Genomic DNA, 17,189 nt, shown 5'->3' on the forward strand with positions numbered 1-17,189 from the left:
GACACCTCTGCAAACTACTTCTCTATGTTCACAAAACAGGTCCTTCAAGAACATAAAACATAAGATGAATTTGGCTCAATTGTGCAATGCAACCATTTCCCATTGTAGCCAGGCTTGTTCCGTTGGAGGTTAGAGTTAACTCTGTCTGATGTTATTTGGAACACCAATATAGGCAAAATTAGATTGTTTCCAGAAATTGAGCTTTACTGAGAAGGTAAGAAAAAGTGGAAATGTGATTTAAATGCACTTATTGAAGATTTATAATTGCCACATGCTTGAGGTTACATATGAACCTGTGCCAATATTACTTAAATACACACCTACATGTTCAGATGTATTAGAATAGAATAGAATAGAATATCTTTATTGTCATTGTGTAACTCACAACAAAATTAAGTGCTGTCCACAGTGCACACTACACACAAGTAAAAACCACAAATAAGAACATATATATATATACAAACATCCTTCACATTCTATTCACCATTATGCTACCCCTAATATTGTACTTCAATGTTGCATTATACTGTGGTATTTAATATGATTACAGCTCTGGGATGAAAACAATTTTTCAGCCTATTTGTCTTTATTTTTATTATCCTGTACAATCTGCCAGTTCGTAATAGTTCAAAAAAAGAATGTCTGGGATGAGATGAGTCTTTAAGAATAGTTTGAGCTTTCCTAAGACAACAGGAACTGTACAGTCCGTCCGGAGGGGGGGGGGAGAAGAGGGCAGCCAATAATCCTCTGGATGATGGTAATGACTCTCTTGAGGACTTTCCTATCTACTACCGTGCAGCAAGCAAACCACAAACAAATGCAATAGGTTAGAATGCTCTCTATGGAGCAACGGTAGAAGGTCACCAGCAGTTTTTCATTCAGTTGTTGTTTCCTGAGAAGTCTCAAAAAATATAATTTCTGCTGGGGCTTCTTAACCAATGCTATAACATGAGCACTCCAGAGCAGGTCCTCCTTTATGGTAACACCCAGAAACCTAAAGCTTGTCACCTGCTCCACACAGTCTCCGCTGATGATCAGGGGCTTAATGTCTGATCTATTCCTCCAGTAATCTACTATAAGCTCCTTGGTCTTAGTTGTGTTGAGAACCAAATTATTGTCTCTGCACCACAAGAGCAACCGCTCCACCTCATCCTAGTAGGCAGACTCATACCCCTTGGAGATAAGCCCCACCAAGTCCCAGTTATTAACTCACAATATTGGCAATTTGTATCATCTGCAAATTTGCTGGGATGAGTTGGGTGTGTGGTCATAAGTGTAGAAGGTGTAAAGTAGGAGGCTCAACACACAGCCCTGTGGGGAGCCCATATTAAGAATAAGGGCCGAAGAGATATAGTTGCCTAATCTAACCCTCTGAGAGTGGCCAGGCCAGACAAGAAGTTCATAATCCAAAGGCAGATTGAATGTGAAAGTCCAAGATTGACAAGTTTAGACACCAGTGTGAATGGAAGAAGTGTGTTAAATGCAGAGCTAAAATCCACAAAGAGCATCCTTACATAGGTCCCCCGCTGCTCCAGATAAGTCAGAGCACCATGGAGAGTGATAGCTATGGCGTCCTCTGTGGATCCTTTTGCTCGGTATGCAAACTGGTGATTGTCAAGTGTGTATGGGAGGCAGAACACAATGTGCCTGTGGACCAGTTTTTCAAAACACTTCATGATAATAGAAGTGAGTGCCATTGGTCTATAATCACTGAGACTATTAATAAAGGACTTCTTTGGTAATAGAACAATGATGGAGGCCTTCAGACAGGATGGAATAGTGGACTGGGATAGAAACTGATTAAAAATTTTGGTAAAAACCCCAACCAACTGGTCTGTGCAGTCTTTAAGCACTCAGCCAGAAATGCTGTCAGGTCCAGCAGCCTTCCTTGAGTTCACAGCTCTTAAGGTACTCCTCACCTCATGATCCTCCACGGTGAGGAGAGGGCTGCAGTGGACTAGTGGCTGTAGCACAGCTGCTTCTGATGGCTTCACTTCAAAGTGGGCAAAGAAATGATTCAGCTCCTCTGCCAACGAAGCATCCCTGTCAACATGAGTGATGTTATTAGGTCTATAGTTAGTGATTGGTTGGATCCCCTGCCACACTTGCTTTGCATCATTCCAACCTGCATGTGTTTAATGCCACTTTACTAATATTATCCTGTATGTTTTATTTATGTAAATAATATTCATATTAAAATTTAAGGCCAGTATAGATCCCTAATATTGTGAGTTAATAACTGGGACTTTATAAACACAATTTAATGGCAAAGAGAAAGAAATATAAACTTTATTCTACCAGAAAGAGAAGCAGCTGGAAAGGAATGTCTGGCTAGGGAAATGTTTCATATAAATATAGTTGACCAAAGTTAGCAAAATTTGTAGGGTTATGTAATTTTTATGATCGGACACTACTACATAGAAGAAACAAGACAGGTTATATAAAATGAATAGTAAGCTTAGAAGGCAAGCTAGTATGAGATTATAAAGGAAGCAACCACATTAGCACATAAATATAACCCAGAGATAATTAGCCTACTTAAAATGCTTAATTAGCTGTATTTTACCAATAAAACATGTTTCAAGAAGCACGGCTTTTGACTTACATCTATTTGCCTGCATAAAAAAGCATATGCATGTGCTGAATACTTAACAATCTAAAAGTGAGCTTGTACAATTAAATAGTCACTGCATAAATATTAAAACCTATTATTCAAAAGTATTCAGATCAGATGTTTAAAGATGAACGATTTGTTTATTTTTCTCTGACATCTACCACTATTCTGTTTTTCAAGAATATATTTTGAATTTCCCATCAGAACATCCAACATTTATCCAAATGTTAAAATTGGAGGTTCCATTGGCTATGTTAAACTTCAGGTCAAGCACCTCTGACATTTCTTCAAATTCACTTAGATGCAATTTGCTTCCTGTTTCTTACTACTGCATGCCTATATTAGAGCCAGTATTATTTTACGGAATTTACTAAAATAGTAGGGCATATCTAATTATTTGAATACATATATTTTTAAGAGAATGAGATCTGCTTTATTCTTTTTTCTCTTTATCTCTCAATACACAGCAGTTACAATGGTACATGTATTTCCAGGTTTTGATTTTGAATTCAATTATTATGAAATTTCTAGTTCTGATACTTTCTTCTATGATTCTTGGTACAGTAGCTGAGAACTCACTATATATTATCACTTAGTCAGGTGAGAAATGTGATGAATAGATAAATAAATAAATATTGATTAGATCCATGGAAATAAAAGCTGTTCATGTACTGTGCACCAGTGATTTGTTCCTGCTCTAAATATCCATCCAACTTAACTACTATATGTGAATAACTAGATCATTACAAAAAAGTACCCAAACCCACTCTCAAGTTGGACTATTACTCTCAAGAAAACTTTCCCTTACTATATAGTACTGACCTGTCTATCAGTCCTCTATTTTACAATTTTCACATACGTGTATTCATAGTGGCATAGTGCCATATCAAGTTCTATATCCATTGTTTTAACTGATTCTTTAGGTCAGCTTTATACATAGTCTTCTAAACATATTATGATATTACTGATTACTGAGTCAACATAGTCATCATACTCTTTTATTGGCAAGTCAGATCTACAAATACGGAAAATGCATGAAGAGTAACATCGAAATGAATGCTTCAGAAAGGAAGGCAGTGCAGAGAGTGGTGACGATGGCTGAAAAGATCATTGGCAGCTCCCTCCCTCCCATCCAGGACATAGCACAGAAGCGTTGCTTGAGCAGGATCCGTAAGATCATCTGGGACACTACACATCCTCTTCACGACCTGTTTTCCTTGTTACTTTCTGGGAGGAGTCTTTGTGGCATCCGTAGAAGAACATCCAGATTCAGCCATAGTTTCATTCCATACAGCATTAACCTTGTGAACTCTCAAGCTTCCTCCTTCCATTATATATTCAAGGTGGACAGTTTTTAATATTTATTTGTTATGTATATGTAGGGTGTGGGTCTATACATATGTTGCACATAGCATGTTTAGGTGTGTGTCATGTATGTGTTTCACTTTGAGAGTGGGCAACTCAATTTCATTTTTGATGTGTGCCGTTGTGCCCATAGTTAAAAAAAATGACAATAAAGATTATCTTATCTATCTCTTATCTTATCTTATTTATATCATAAGCATAAAACTATTCTTATATTTATTTAGCTAGCCTTTGCTAATACTGATTTTAAAATATTCTAATTATTAACTTTTAGGCTTTAAATGAAAAAACAAACAAATAAATGGCTAATTTGTATAGTTTATATTCAGAAAATATAAACTGTTCACATTAGAAAAGTCCTGGATTTTCAATAAACCAGTAGCAGCAAGTTATTAAAATGTGCAATATCAGTATCAATCTGCTGTGCCAAAATAAATATTTTTTAAAGATTACTATGAATTGCAACTGCGTATACACATTTTAAGGCACATAGTCTTGCAGGACATTAACAACAAGAAGAAAAGCTTTTAAGGATGCATCGGGGTTTTACTTTGCTTGACAATTCATTTCCCATTATTGTTGTGTTGAAAGATACTTGTCTTACTTAAAATATCCCTGGAGCACTGGCCTATTTTGGACTTAAAGCACATCTAGCTAAGCAGTCATCTATCTACTAACAAACACAATTGCTTAGTAGATATCATTTGTATACATTATGGTGGCCTTTAATAAATGAATAACAATGAGACAGTTCCCTTTTTTTACTCTATATTGTTTACCTCAGGAAAACTAGATAAACTGCATAGCTTGCTTTCAAACAAAGGATCCTTCTAAACCAACAAATTGTAGCTATAATGGAGAATACATTAAGAAATAGGAATTATATACTTTGTGGACGTCTTCCTTCATTTTATCACAGCAAGCTGAAGCGTGAAGAGTGAAAGGTGGTGATGGATGTGATTATAAGCACAAAAGCAATAGGAAAATATGAAGAAATACATACTTTTTCTTTATTTTTTTCTGTTCCATGTGGACCTTAATTAACTAGATGTCCCCAGTGATGGTCATTGATTTCAAAATGGTAGACATGACCAAAGGAGCAAACTCTGCTCCTTTTTAATTGCATTATATACACTCACATGTATAAAAAGGTTTCAATTGCCTCATCATTTTGTAGCCATTGATCACCAATGCGGATTCCCCTGAGGAACAACTTTATATTCTATAGTGCTTTTATTGAAGCCCAATGGACAAAAATCTGAAGACTGAATTTTCTCCAGTTGCCATATTAGAACTGGTCAGCAATTTCATATCAAGGAGGCAAGTTCAACCATATCTTTCCAAGATGAATTTGAAATATCGAAATCTTTTTGTGGAGAAACGTAGAATAAGTTATTTCTGTAAATCTGAAATCTCTCTCTGAATTTATAAATAAGATAAAAACACTGACAAGACTAAACAGCATCCTGAGTTTCCATTCCTATTCTTCCACTGAAGTTCAGGTTACTTCCATTGAACTCAATAGTTATACCTCTGAAAAAGTCATACAAGGTCAGTACCAGATGGACATTTACTAAAATACACACCTCCTCTTCAATCTGCAATTTTTTCTGTTGCAGAGTTATTGCAGTGATTATTTGTAAGATGCCTGTTAATGCTCCCTAATGCTGGGAAAGCCTCCTTATGTGCAAATTAACATCCTGTGCAGCTGAATCTTTAGCAGATGTTTCAGCAACAATTTCAGATAATCCCAATCTGTGCAATGTTCACCTCGAGCTTATTTTGAAAATTTTTGTTGAGATGAATGGCAAATAACAATTTCTTTCAAGTCAAAGAATAACTAGGCAAATTGTCAACTCATTTTAGGGAGAAAAATCTGATAATTAACTTTGTCCATTCATACCAGTATAATCTACAACAATGGCAAATGAAATAACGAGACATTTCCTGACCTTTTATTACACCCTACATGTCCGGGATGGGATTGTCTAATGGCCCTGCTAAACTATATATTTCATTATAAATTATTATATTCATATTGCTTTTCACTGAGGAAGAAATGGATTCTCAATATTTATTGATCTCTACAAGAAATATCCTCAGGTGACATTACTGATTTTCATATACTGTATCATATTAAGATGTGGTATATACTATTAAAATTTTTGACACCTCAAGTATATAATAATAATATATATTATCAGTGATTGGACTTCCAAAAAAGTATCAAATTTCTTTATGAATTGCTGGAAGGTGAAGGAAATTAATAAAGAGTAGAGAAAGAAATAACATTATCAGGTAGGTGATCAAGTCTTATACTCTAGTTTCTTTTTTAAAATAAGGATAAGACCATTAATATTGCATTCAGCTCTATAGAATTTGTGCTAGGTATGACATGTTCCCATTAAAATAAGCCTATGAAAAAGCCTATAAAAGGGCAATCATTTTATCATGTACAGTATAATTACATATGCACTAAATGTGTTTTAATTCATAATTCCGGTGCTGTATTCTCAGAAAAATCTTTTTTTAAAAAAAAGTATCACTAGCAGCAAACAGAAAAGGAATAGAAATTGCATCATAAATGTGCAATAATTTTCTCTAACGCCTATGATCATTTTAAAATGTAAATCCAAGAATGATTCTTAAAGAAACTTTCTAAAATATAAGCTTTCTTGGACTGATACATACTGCTGATAGTGTGGTGAAAATTTTGTTGAACCTTAGTTTATAAAAGTATTCAAGTATATTCACTGATTAACTGGATACACATTGCTCTGGCGCAGCTCAGGTTTGCTTTTGCATTATATTTTTCTGCTTTTAAATCATTTATCTCTGTGAGAGTCTTGTGGGGGGGAGGTGGGACAGCTTTAAGAGAATAATTAATGGAAAGTAAGTGATTAATGGAAAAGAAGTGGATAGTTAAATATTTAGCTTCCAGGTCACTAAAAACATGTAAAAAGAACTCCACAGATTATAAAAGCTTTTGAAATGGTGCCTTTATACAACATATTTTCTAATGTGTCTGCTACAGTAGTTATGTGAGCAGTAACTAGGTTTCATAATTGTCAAAGAATCTCCAAGGATTAGGAAAAAAATGTTTTTATCATGTACCATATAAACCCCATTATTTATTTAGTCAGATAAAGCAGAAACAATGCACTCAGAAGAAGTCATGTAATATAGGGGTTAAAGTGTGGCCAGGACAAAAAACAGCTCCTGCAGAAAGGCCACATATACAGTAAATCTATAAAAAATATACATGCGAGACAAATGTTATTTCCCATGTTCATATATAATATGGTTGCTAAGCTTTCTAATGTAAATATGAGCAATGAATGCAGAGGGTTGTTTTTTTTTAATTTATTGGGAGATTTTGTAACTGAACAGACTATATGAGTCATGGCCATACAGGATTGCAATCACATCTTTTAGCCAAAGGCTTCATATGGCATTAACTGTCTTATCCATCTCTCATCTTCTCAATCAACCTACTAATAAAAAATACCCAGATAAGACATGGCATTATGCTAACATGGCTGAACTGAAGTGTGATTAGTTAGGACTTAATTTTATCATCTAAAAATATTTCTAGAAAGGAAAAAAAATAATATCAGGTGAGAAAAATGATCATGCATTCCAAATTAATTTAAAAGTACCTTTATTCATTAAATAAAATCTTGATATAAAAAGGTCTAATAGCCCTCTGACAAATATGTGTCTCAGGAAAAGTCATTTAAAATTGTATTATTTGAATGATATTTCACTTTATGCAGCCTCAGAAGTCAGTTTTGTCATATATAGATTTTAACTATATTTTAATTAACATAAAAATCATTTTAGGCCAGAAAATAAAAACATGTTTGATTTGAAGTTCAGTTTAAGTGGCTGTACTCATTTTTTTTGAAGAGAAAAAGTTTGAAAGATGTTTGGGCTATAAAATAGGAGATCTTCTTTCTGATCTTCTTTCAAAGCATTGGGACAGTTGGTATCAGCCCCATTAGACATGGCACACACAAATCAATTCCACTGGAAGACTAGAACTATAGTTAATTGAGATTGGTTATAAAAACAGAATCTTGCAATCTTATGCTTTACTTGTCCTCCTCCTTATACCCCCAATGAATCAGGGGAACAGCTACCTGAGTCACTTCCAAATACCTTGCTTTTCAGGTTTTAAATAATGTTTAGCTCTCTTCTATTATGTAAGAGTTCTTGAAGAGTACTGTCAGAGCCATTTCCCATCCTCTGTACATCTGCTTGGGAATGAAACTCAGAACTATATGGATAGCTGGATGAATTCTCCAGAATTCCAGGGAACTTGCAAAACTTGAACAATCTTACTTGTGCAAATAGCCCCTATACAAATTATCCTGAGAGGTAGCTGATTAATAAAGTGAGGAATAGTTTATTTATAGCTTCCAATGTATGAGTTCAAATTATGAAATAACCACTTCAACCACTTCAGTTTGAAAATACTATAACTGCCTGTTTAACGTTTGACTAATTTTCTCTATTATGTAATAATTTTATTTCTTACTCAGTAAGTATATTTGCAGGTTACTCAAACATGGAATCTGGTTACGCTGCTCTTTGAAGAATAAATTACCTGTCCATAAATTTTACCTGTCCATAAATTTTAATAGGAGAGAATTTCAAAATAAGAGCTGGTTGAAATGATGAATTTCTGCACATTCAATTTAAGGCTTGTTCTCTTGAAGACGTTATTGAACCACCATAAATGCAATTGAGCTGGCCAAAGGCTGATATACCTCTAAGGCTTAATTTAAAAATGCTAGCCAGTGTTTTTTTCTGGATAATACAAATTTTGGCAGTCCAGAAATTATCTACAATAGATTACTTAATAATTTTTGGAGATCTGGCTCTGGGACTTTGGCATAGTCTCCAGGTCCAAACTATTAATTGTCCTTTAACTCATCTTCACCCAAATGCTCTCAAACAACCCTTCTGCAAACAGAGCCAAAATTCTGTGGGTAGAAAATCTCATATAATTAAAATAATAAAATAATGTCACTATTTTGTTTTCTATTTTGTTAAAATTGCAAATCTTAAAAATGAATATAGGATAGTAGGACTGAATGGGCAACTACAGATGAAGCACATCAGTGAAAAGCAGCTGCATAAAATGAAATTCTAGGTTTCATAATACAATGTCAAGATGAAGAAAAAGTTACTCATCCTCTTTCTGCTGCTTTGATCAGACCGCTCTTATAAATACAGTGTTCAGTTTTTCAAGAAATGTAGGCAATGATGGGGACATGTGTTGTGCACATGTGACCTTGCTGGTTCACAAACTGCACATGGATTCTGGATGGAATTCAAGGTGCTGGTTCCTATCATTAAAGTGGTTCATGGCATAGGGCATGAATGTCTGAGCATCACTTTTGACCAATTGTCTCTGCTTGTCTAGTTTGGTTGATGCGATCCAGGTCCCATCTATTAAAGAATATTTCCTTGTTGAGCCCAGGAAGCACAGCTCCTCTGCTGCAATTCCTGTCCTTTGTAATGGTTTTCTCTTAAGATTTGTATAGCTTCCTCTTTATGCCATTTGGGAAATTATTAAAGATATGATTATTCTCCTAGGCCTCGAGATAGGATGATGGTGACTGTTAGTCATTACAGTTGTTTAGATTGGCAGTTCTTCTAATCAAATCAAAATTATGAGGAGACAAATCCACACAACATTCTGCTATGATTTTAGAGTGATTCAGAGGAGATAACAGTATCATAATTAAATATGACACATGTAATAAGTGTATAGTAGATATAGTAAGTATTGGAAAGCAATACAAAAGAATACAACAATAATGCAATAATGATCACGGGATAAACTTACATTCTACAAATTAAAATGGTTTTCATAATATTAAATCCATATGACTCAATGTACAGTTATTATTTCAATATATAATATTTAGATTCAAATCAAAACATGTTCAGCAAAATTACTGGCTTTACATAGAGGTAACTGAAAATATCTCTTTTAGAATATCTAATGTAAAATACTGGCTGGATGTTGTAATATTAATATAATATTGCCTTTGAATTAATATATTTTAGCTTTTAGGTAATTGGGGAAAGGATGATTTTCATATATGACTCTATATGTAAAAATAGATGCTTTCATGAAGTGGTAAATTTTATCAACTAAGGACTTTACTATGGGAAAAATAGAAACATGAGACTGAACCTTAAAATAAGCAGTAACTTGTAATTTCCGCAGGAACAGAGGAAAGCTAAACAACTCCCTTCATTCAGTACCATTAGCTTAGCCTGACTCTGTCATCATGGAAGAATAAGGATGCAAGCAATAACAGCCTTCTATTTGTCAAGAACCAAAAAGTCAAGTCTTACAATGACAGACCACTGATTTCTGGAGTAATCTGTCTATAGGACAACAAATCTGTTTTGACAGTGTGAAAATATATCTTACCAGATTGCAAAACATTATTTTTGACAGAGTGCTTTAAAGAAAACTTAAATTTTGCAGTCGAGTATAGTCAAATTAAATCCATTTTCTGGTTTATCCAACAGTTTTCTTAGTGAACAACACAATTCATCAGCTGGAACACTTATTTTATATAGCTTATCAATCACAGATACTTCTTTATTTAGTTCTAGATAACTAAAGGAATAGGACACAGCAAGTATTGTATAGTTAAGGTAAATAAAATATTATTATAATAATCTGCATAGAAACAAGTATAAGGACCCTTTCTCAATTTTAAGATCAGACAATATTGTCACTTCTAGAATGTCACTTACCCAGCTGTGTCTCTTGAATTGTCAGTTTACTCTCCAAAGGATACAAAAGCTTTGGTGGTTTTTCTGTAAGTGGAGCTAGAAAAAAAACACAGACACATATTTATTCTTTTAGAACATTCTTAAACAATGTTAAAATGTTAAATGTTAAAATACTTTCAATAATCCAGGATCACATAATTATCCAAATAGTTAGAAGTTGTAATAGACTTTATTGTAAGAAAAGCAGGGCAATAGACTTCTACATAGCAGATTTAATAAGAAGAGATCAAGAAAAATAAACAATGATATAAAAAATGTGGGAAAAGGCATGAGAAAGAGAAAAAATGTCAAGCAGACAGAGACAGTGTTTGCAAAGCTATTCCAAACTATTGAAATCTCGGTGGCAGCACAAAGAAGATTTAAGGCAGATAAGGAGACTTAGATGTTTGCATAAATACATAAGCACATGATCAATGCATATAAGAATCAGCACCACCCTACATCATTGCTTGGTTGGATTACTGTGATGTGTTCTACATGGGATTGCCCTTGAAGGCCATCTGGAAACTGACCAGTCCAGAATATGATGGCACAAGCAGTTCTGGACACTCTATGATGTGCTCATATTACATCACTGCTGCATGACCTGTCCTGGCTTTTAGTTTCTTTCTGGGTGCAATTCAAAGTATATCACCTTTAAAATCCTAAATGATATGGGACTAGGCCAGAGGTCACCAATGTATTGGGCACCAGGGCCTGGTTACGTGGAGAGAGGTTTTTCCGCGGACCTCAGGGTGCGTGGTTTTGTGTACTGCCTGCATCTTGCAGATGGGGTTTTGCTTATTTGTGCAGCCTGGTTGTTGGCATGCCATGGCCCAGTACTGCTCCATGTATCGGGGCATGGGGACCCATGGATTAGGCCAGGGGCCGGCAACCATAAACACTCAAAGAGACACTTGGACCCATTTCCCACAGAAAAGAAAACACTGGGGGCTGCAAAACTTGTGCGCGTGTGCACCAGAGGGAGGGGCTTGTTTGAAGAGTTTAATTAAAAAGAAATAGAGGGTGCTCTGCATGAGTTCTCTCTCTCTCTCTCTTTCTCTCCCTCCCCCCTCTCTCCTCTCCCTCTCCCTCTCTCTTTTTCTCTCCCTCCCTCCCTTTTTCTCTCTCCCTCCCTCCCTCTCTTTTTCTTTGTCTCCCTCTTCTCTCCCTCTCTCTCCCTCTCTCTTTCTCTCCCTCTCTCTCTCTCTTTCCTCTCCCCTCTCTCCCCCCTCTTTCTCTCTCTCTTTCCTCTCTCTCCCTCTCTCTTTCTCTCTCTCTCCCTCTTTCTCCCTCTCCCTCTCTCCTCTCCCTCTCTCTCCCCCCTCTCTCTGTCTCTCTCTCTTTCCTCTTCCTCTCTCTCTCTCTTTTTCTCTTTCTCCCTCTCTCCCTCTCCCTCTCCCTTTCTATCTTTCTTTCCTCTCTCTCTCTCTCTCTCTCTGCTCACCTGGCAAGCTGACACACATTCTTATTGGGCTGGCTCTCTTCTGCCCTTCCTGCTTCCTGCAGAGACACAGCCAAGGCAGGAGCCCCACCATCGTAGAACACTGTGAGGCCACTCTTTTCACACACACACACACACACACACACACAAAAACACACACACACACAGAGAGAGAGAGGGAGGGAGGGAGGGAGAGAGAGAGAATGGAAGCGCAAGTGCCTCTCTCTGTCTCTGTCTCTCTCTCTGCAAATGGCGGAAGAGGCTGGGAGCAAGAGAAGGCTCAAAGAGCCACATGCGGCTCTGGAGCCATGGATTGCTGACCCATGGACTAGGCCACAGGTCAGCAACCTGCAGCTCCGGAGCCGCATGCGGCTCTTTGAACCTTCCCCTGTGGCTCCCAGCCTCCTCTGCCTTTGCAGAGAGAGACAGAGACAGAGAGAGGCAATTGCGCTTCCCTGCTTCCCTGCTTTTCTCTCTCTCTCTCTCTCTCTGCTCACCTGGCAAGCTGACACACATTCTTATTGGGCTGGCTCTCTTCTACCCTTCCTGCTTCCTGCAGAGACACAGCCAAGGCAGGAGCCCCACCTAATAAGCTTGTCAGCTCATCGTAGAACACTGTGAGGCCACTCTTTTCACACACACACACACACACACACACATACAAACACACATACACACACAGAGAGAGAGAGAGGGGGGGGGAGGGAGGGAGGGAGAGAGAGATGGAAGCACACAGTGCCTCTCTCTGTCTCTGTCTCTCTCTCTGCAAATGGCGGAGGAGGCTGGGAGCAAGAGAAGGCTCAAAGAGCCACATGCGGCTCCGGAGCCATGGGTTGCTGACCCATGGACTAGGCCACAGGTCAGCAACCTGTGGCTCCGGAGCCGCATGCGGCTCTTTGAGCCTTCCCCGGTGGCTCCCAGCCTCCTCTGCCTTTGCAGAGAGAGACAGAGACAGAGAGAGGCAATTGTGCTTCCCTGCTTCCCTGCTTCTCTCTCTCTCTCTCTCTCTTTGTGTGTGTGTGTATGTGTGTGTAAAAGAGAGTGCACTCACAGTGTTCTCGGAAGAGCTGAAAAGCTTGCTGGGCGGAGCTCCTCCCTTTGCTGCGTTTCTGTAGGAAGCAGGAAGCAGGAAGGGCAGGAGAGAGCTAGCTAGCCCAGCTAGGCTGACTCAGGAATTCTGGGAGTTGAAGTCCATGAGTCATAAAAGAGACGAGGTTGCTTACCCCTGAGCTTGTTGGACAACAGTTTGAAGCTTGCCAGGTGAGCAGCAGATAGGAGGGGGGAAGAAAGAGAGAGAGAGAAAGAGAGAGAGAGAGGGAGAGAGAGAGAGAGAGAGAGAGAGAGAGAGAGAGAGAGAGAGAATGGGGGAAGAGGAGTGGCAGACCAAGGGCAGATAGAGAGGGAGGGAGGGAGAGAGACACAGAGAGAGAGACCCTTTTGACATCTAAAAATTAAGATAACACTGCATATATCCTTTTTTTACCTGTGTGTGTATGTAATTTTATTCTCTTAAAGCATTCTCTTGGTGATCATTGTTTTCATAGTGTGGATATTCCCAAGAGTCATATTTTTACTTTTATTTTTAATGTGTGTGTGTGTGTATATATACACACATACGCACACACACACACACACACAAACACACACACACACACACACACACACACACACCTATAATAAAGGTAAAAAAGGATATATGCAGTGTTATCTTCATTTTAGATATCAAAAGGGTTTTGCGGCTCCCGATGTTTTGTTTTTGGTGGGAAACGGGTCCAAGTGGCTCTTTGAGTGTTTTGGGTTGCCTACCCCTGGACTAGGCTATGTACAGGATCATCTTTCTCTGAGGGTAAGTTATGTTGGGGAGCTCTAGGTCAGAGGTCCCAACCTCTTGGGCACCAGGGACCGGTTCCATGGAGAGAGGTTTTTCTGTGGACTGGAGGGGGTGTGGTTTTATATGCTGCCTTGCGGATGGGGCTTTGCTTGTTTGTGCGGTTGCTTGCACGCCGTGGCCTGGTACCAGTCCATGGACCAATGATTGGGGACCTCTGCTCTAGGTCTCTTCCCTTAAATGTTGTCATCTAGCAGGGCCTAAATGAAAACATTTTCTTTTCCATAAAAGTTTTATAGACTTTTTATTAAATTTTACTTTATGATTGGGAGGGTTTTTTATTTTTAATTGTTTTGTGAACTATTAAATATTGTTATTACAATGTGTGTATATATATTGCACATACACATATATTAGAATATATATATATATCCAAGTAATCCTTGAGTTACAATAACTTTATTAATTTTTTAAACAAGAAAGATAACAGAAATGAATAATTAAAATAAGAAAAAGAGAAAAAATAAAGCAAGAAACAGAGAACAAAGCCAAAAGTGCAGAAAAAAATACAGAAAACAAATATAAAGAAAACTTTCTTTCAGAGCAGATATAAGTATATATTTACATTAAATTCTTACAGTAAGTTTATAATATATTTTTCATTTTTATTATATACCACTTCTTCTAATCATCAAATCCATATGTCATATATAATTTCATTTTTTATGTTTCATGCACAAAGTTCAAAAGGGGTTTCCAATCATCATTAAAATGAATCAATATCTTTTCTCTAATCAAAGCTGTCAATTTTGTCATTTCAGCCAACTTCACCACCCATTTTTCCATTCTAGGTAATGTCAAATCCTTCCATGTGCATATAAAATATAGTCCTCAACTTCAGTGGCAGCTGGGACTGAAATTTCTATTACTAAGCAATGTCATAAAGTTCACATGATTGCACCATTTCACAACAGCAGTCCCAGCATTCCATATTGTCTTTGATAACTGAATTCCACTGGTCATTAGCCAAGGACCTATCTCAATCCAAGTTTGGATCAAGGTTGACTCAGCCTTCCATCCTTCCGAGGTAGGTAAAATGAGGACCCAGATTGTTGGGGGCAATGTAAATATATATATATACATTGCTTACTGGTGTACACCACTTAGAGAGTGCTCGCACTTAAAGCGGTATATAAGTCTCATAAACAAATAAATAAATAAATAAAGTCAGTCTCAGCTTGATCCCTCCCAGCCTGGAGCCTTGGTTTCCAAAGTAAGTCTTTCAAGATAAAGGTCTGCCTCCCCTTCAACTCCTCCAATCTGCCTATTCTACCCCATATCTGTCCTTTTGGCTGCCCTGCAGCCTGTCTTGTGGTATGCCAAGTTATCCCAGGAACATGTGGCTCTGGACCCACTTGCCTTGCTTTGTCTCAAGGGCTGCAAGAAGGAAACCACTGTATTCAACCTTGGGAAGAAAGCCTAATGTGCCCAGTGACAGCTGCCTTGAAAGTGCCAGCTGCCCCAGTATGATCCAGCATGGCAGTGCAAGTGGCACAAGCTACAGCTGCCCCAGGAAAGCCTAGCCCAGGCGAGGCCAGACCCAATCACAGCTGATTCTCTAATGTGATGGGAAAAAGGAGATGCTATGAAGCTTCAGTGAGAAAGAATAGGCAAAAAATGGCAAAAGGGCTTATAAGAATCAAGAAGGGTATTGGAAGGAAAAGGAAAGATATGCTAAAATGTTATTTCAGTGTGGGTGTCCTGATAGAAAGTGCCACAAGCAATTCACAGCCTGCCAATGTTTTGCAAAATGCAACACATTGCTTTAACACTGAGTACCTATCTTGAAAATGAATCTGGCATTGTGCAAAAGTAAACATTTTCAATCTTTCCGTTAAAAATGAGCATTTGATTGTATGATATTTCTCCTTGATAATTTTGAATGAAATGGTTTAGGTGAAGCTATCAATACCTGTCCTAAGGAACAGTAAAAATGAAGAACTAGAAAGCTGATTCTAACAATATCCTGAAAATTGCATAATTATCAGTTACTGCCCTTACCTTTTTCACTGCTTTTATCTATGTGATGAGAGTTGATGGAGTAAGCACCCTTCAAACATAAAGATTCTGATGCCACCTGAAGGGAGTTGCTTTGCCTAAACAATTTGGTAACATTCCTTTCAATTTGCAAAGTGCTCCAGTTTGTATCTTTTAGGAGGAGATCAGGTGACCTACTAGTCAAATTTAACAGTGATATTAAAAGTATTAGTATTTGGTGACTAATATGCTAGTTTAGAACTGTCATAAAGCTCTGATTTTATTCAGTCACCCAAATATTTTATCAATTTCCTAAGATGCCAAATTACACCAGAAAAGCAAAATGGAATATTTATTCAAAGTCTTGCATGAAATGTTCCTGGTTAATGTTTTAGCTCAGGGGTGTCAAACTGCCAGCCTGCAGGGCTGGTTTCATTATATCAAAGCTGCGCCCACCCCATTACCAGCAATGCAAAAAGAGTTGTGATGCATCGCAACATGTCACATGATGTGGCGAGTTTGACACCTGTGTTTTAGCTCATCATTCTCATCTTGTTCCTGCTGGATACTTCATTCCATCACTAATCTTATATTTCCTTTTCTTCTGGTTTTCTTTGCTTTAATATTTTGCAAAATGTTGTACTTCTGGAAACATCAAGGTTTTCTTGAGTATGCTTTTGCCTTGTTCTCAACAGCCCATATTAGTTACAGTCCTGTCAATATTCTCTAGCTGAGTTTGCTCTTAGAGGGACTGATGTAGAATAGCAGACATATAACTCACTTGAATTTCTAGTTTATTGGCTCTTTTGTAATGAATGAAGATGTTCTAAATCAAATGAAATCTAATTACTCTGACTTTACTGGCATAATAGCTCTAACAATTGGGCTATTGGGCTATTAAGCAATAGGCTTAATAGCTGTAGCTCTGGGATCAGTAACCTCTTAAAATAAGATATTACAAGTACAATCACACTCTATTACAAAAAGAGGAGGGAAATGGTGGACAGCTGGAACCAATGTGTGCACATAAGGAGATTTTAACTAAGATTAAAAGGAGATATATAGGAGATTGAATACTGGTATAATTCCCATTGAAT

At 37.4% G+C, this 17,189-nt stretch overlaps 1 protein-coding gene across 2 annotated transcripts in view; it reads right to left on the bottom strand.

The window, feature by feature from the left end:
* Positions 1-17,189, bottom strand: part of IL1RAPL1 (interleukin 1 receptor accessory protein like 1) — an 877,062-nt gene that overhangs the window by 198,019 nt on the left and 661,854 nt on the right. For both annotated transcript variants that reach the window (XM_039335732.1, XM_039335731.1), the window contains exon 6: positions 10,766-10,840. In XM_039335732.1, coding sequence (XP_039191666.1) covers positions 10,766-10,840 — 75 coding nt within the window. The remainder of the gene's footprint in view (positions 1-10,765; positions 10,841-17,189) is intronic.

This window comes from Crotalus tigris, unplaced genomic scaffold, assembly GCF_016545835.1.
Source record: "Crotalus tigris isolate CLP2741 ecotype Arizona unplaced genomic scaffold, ASM1654583v1 scf7180000017658.5313226, whole genome shotgun sequence".
Classification (NCBI taxonomy): Eukaryota; Metazoa; Chordata; class Lepidosauria; order Squamata; family Viperidae; genus Crotalus; species Crotalus tigris.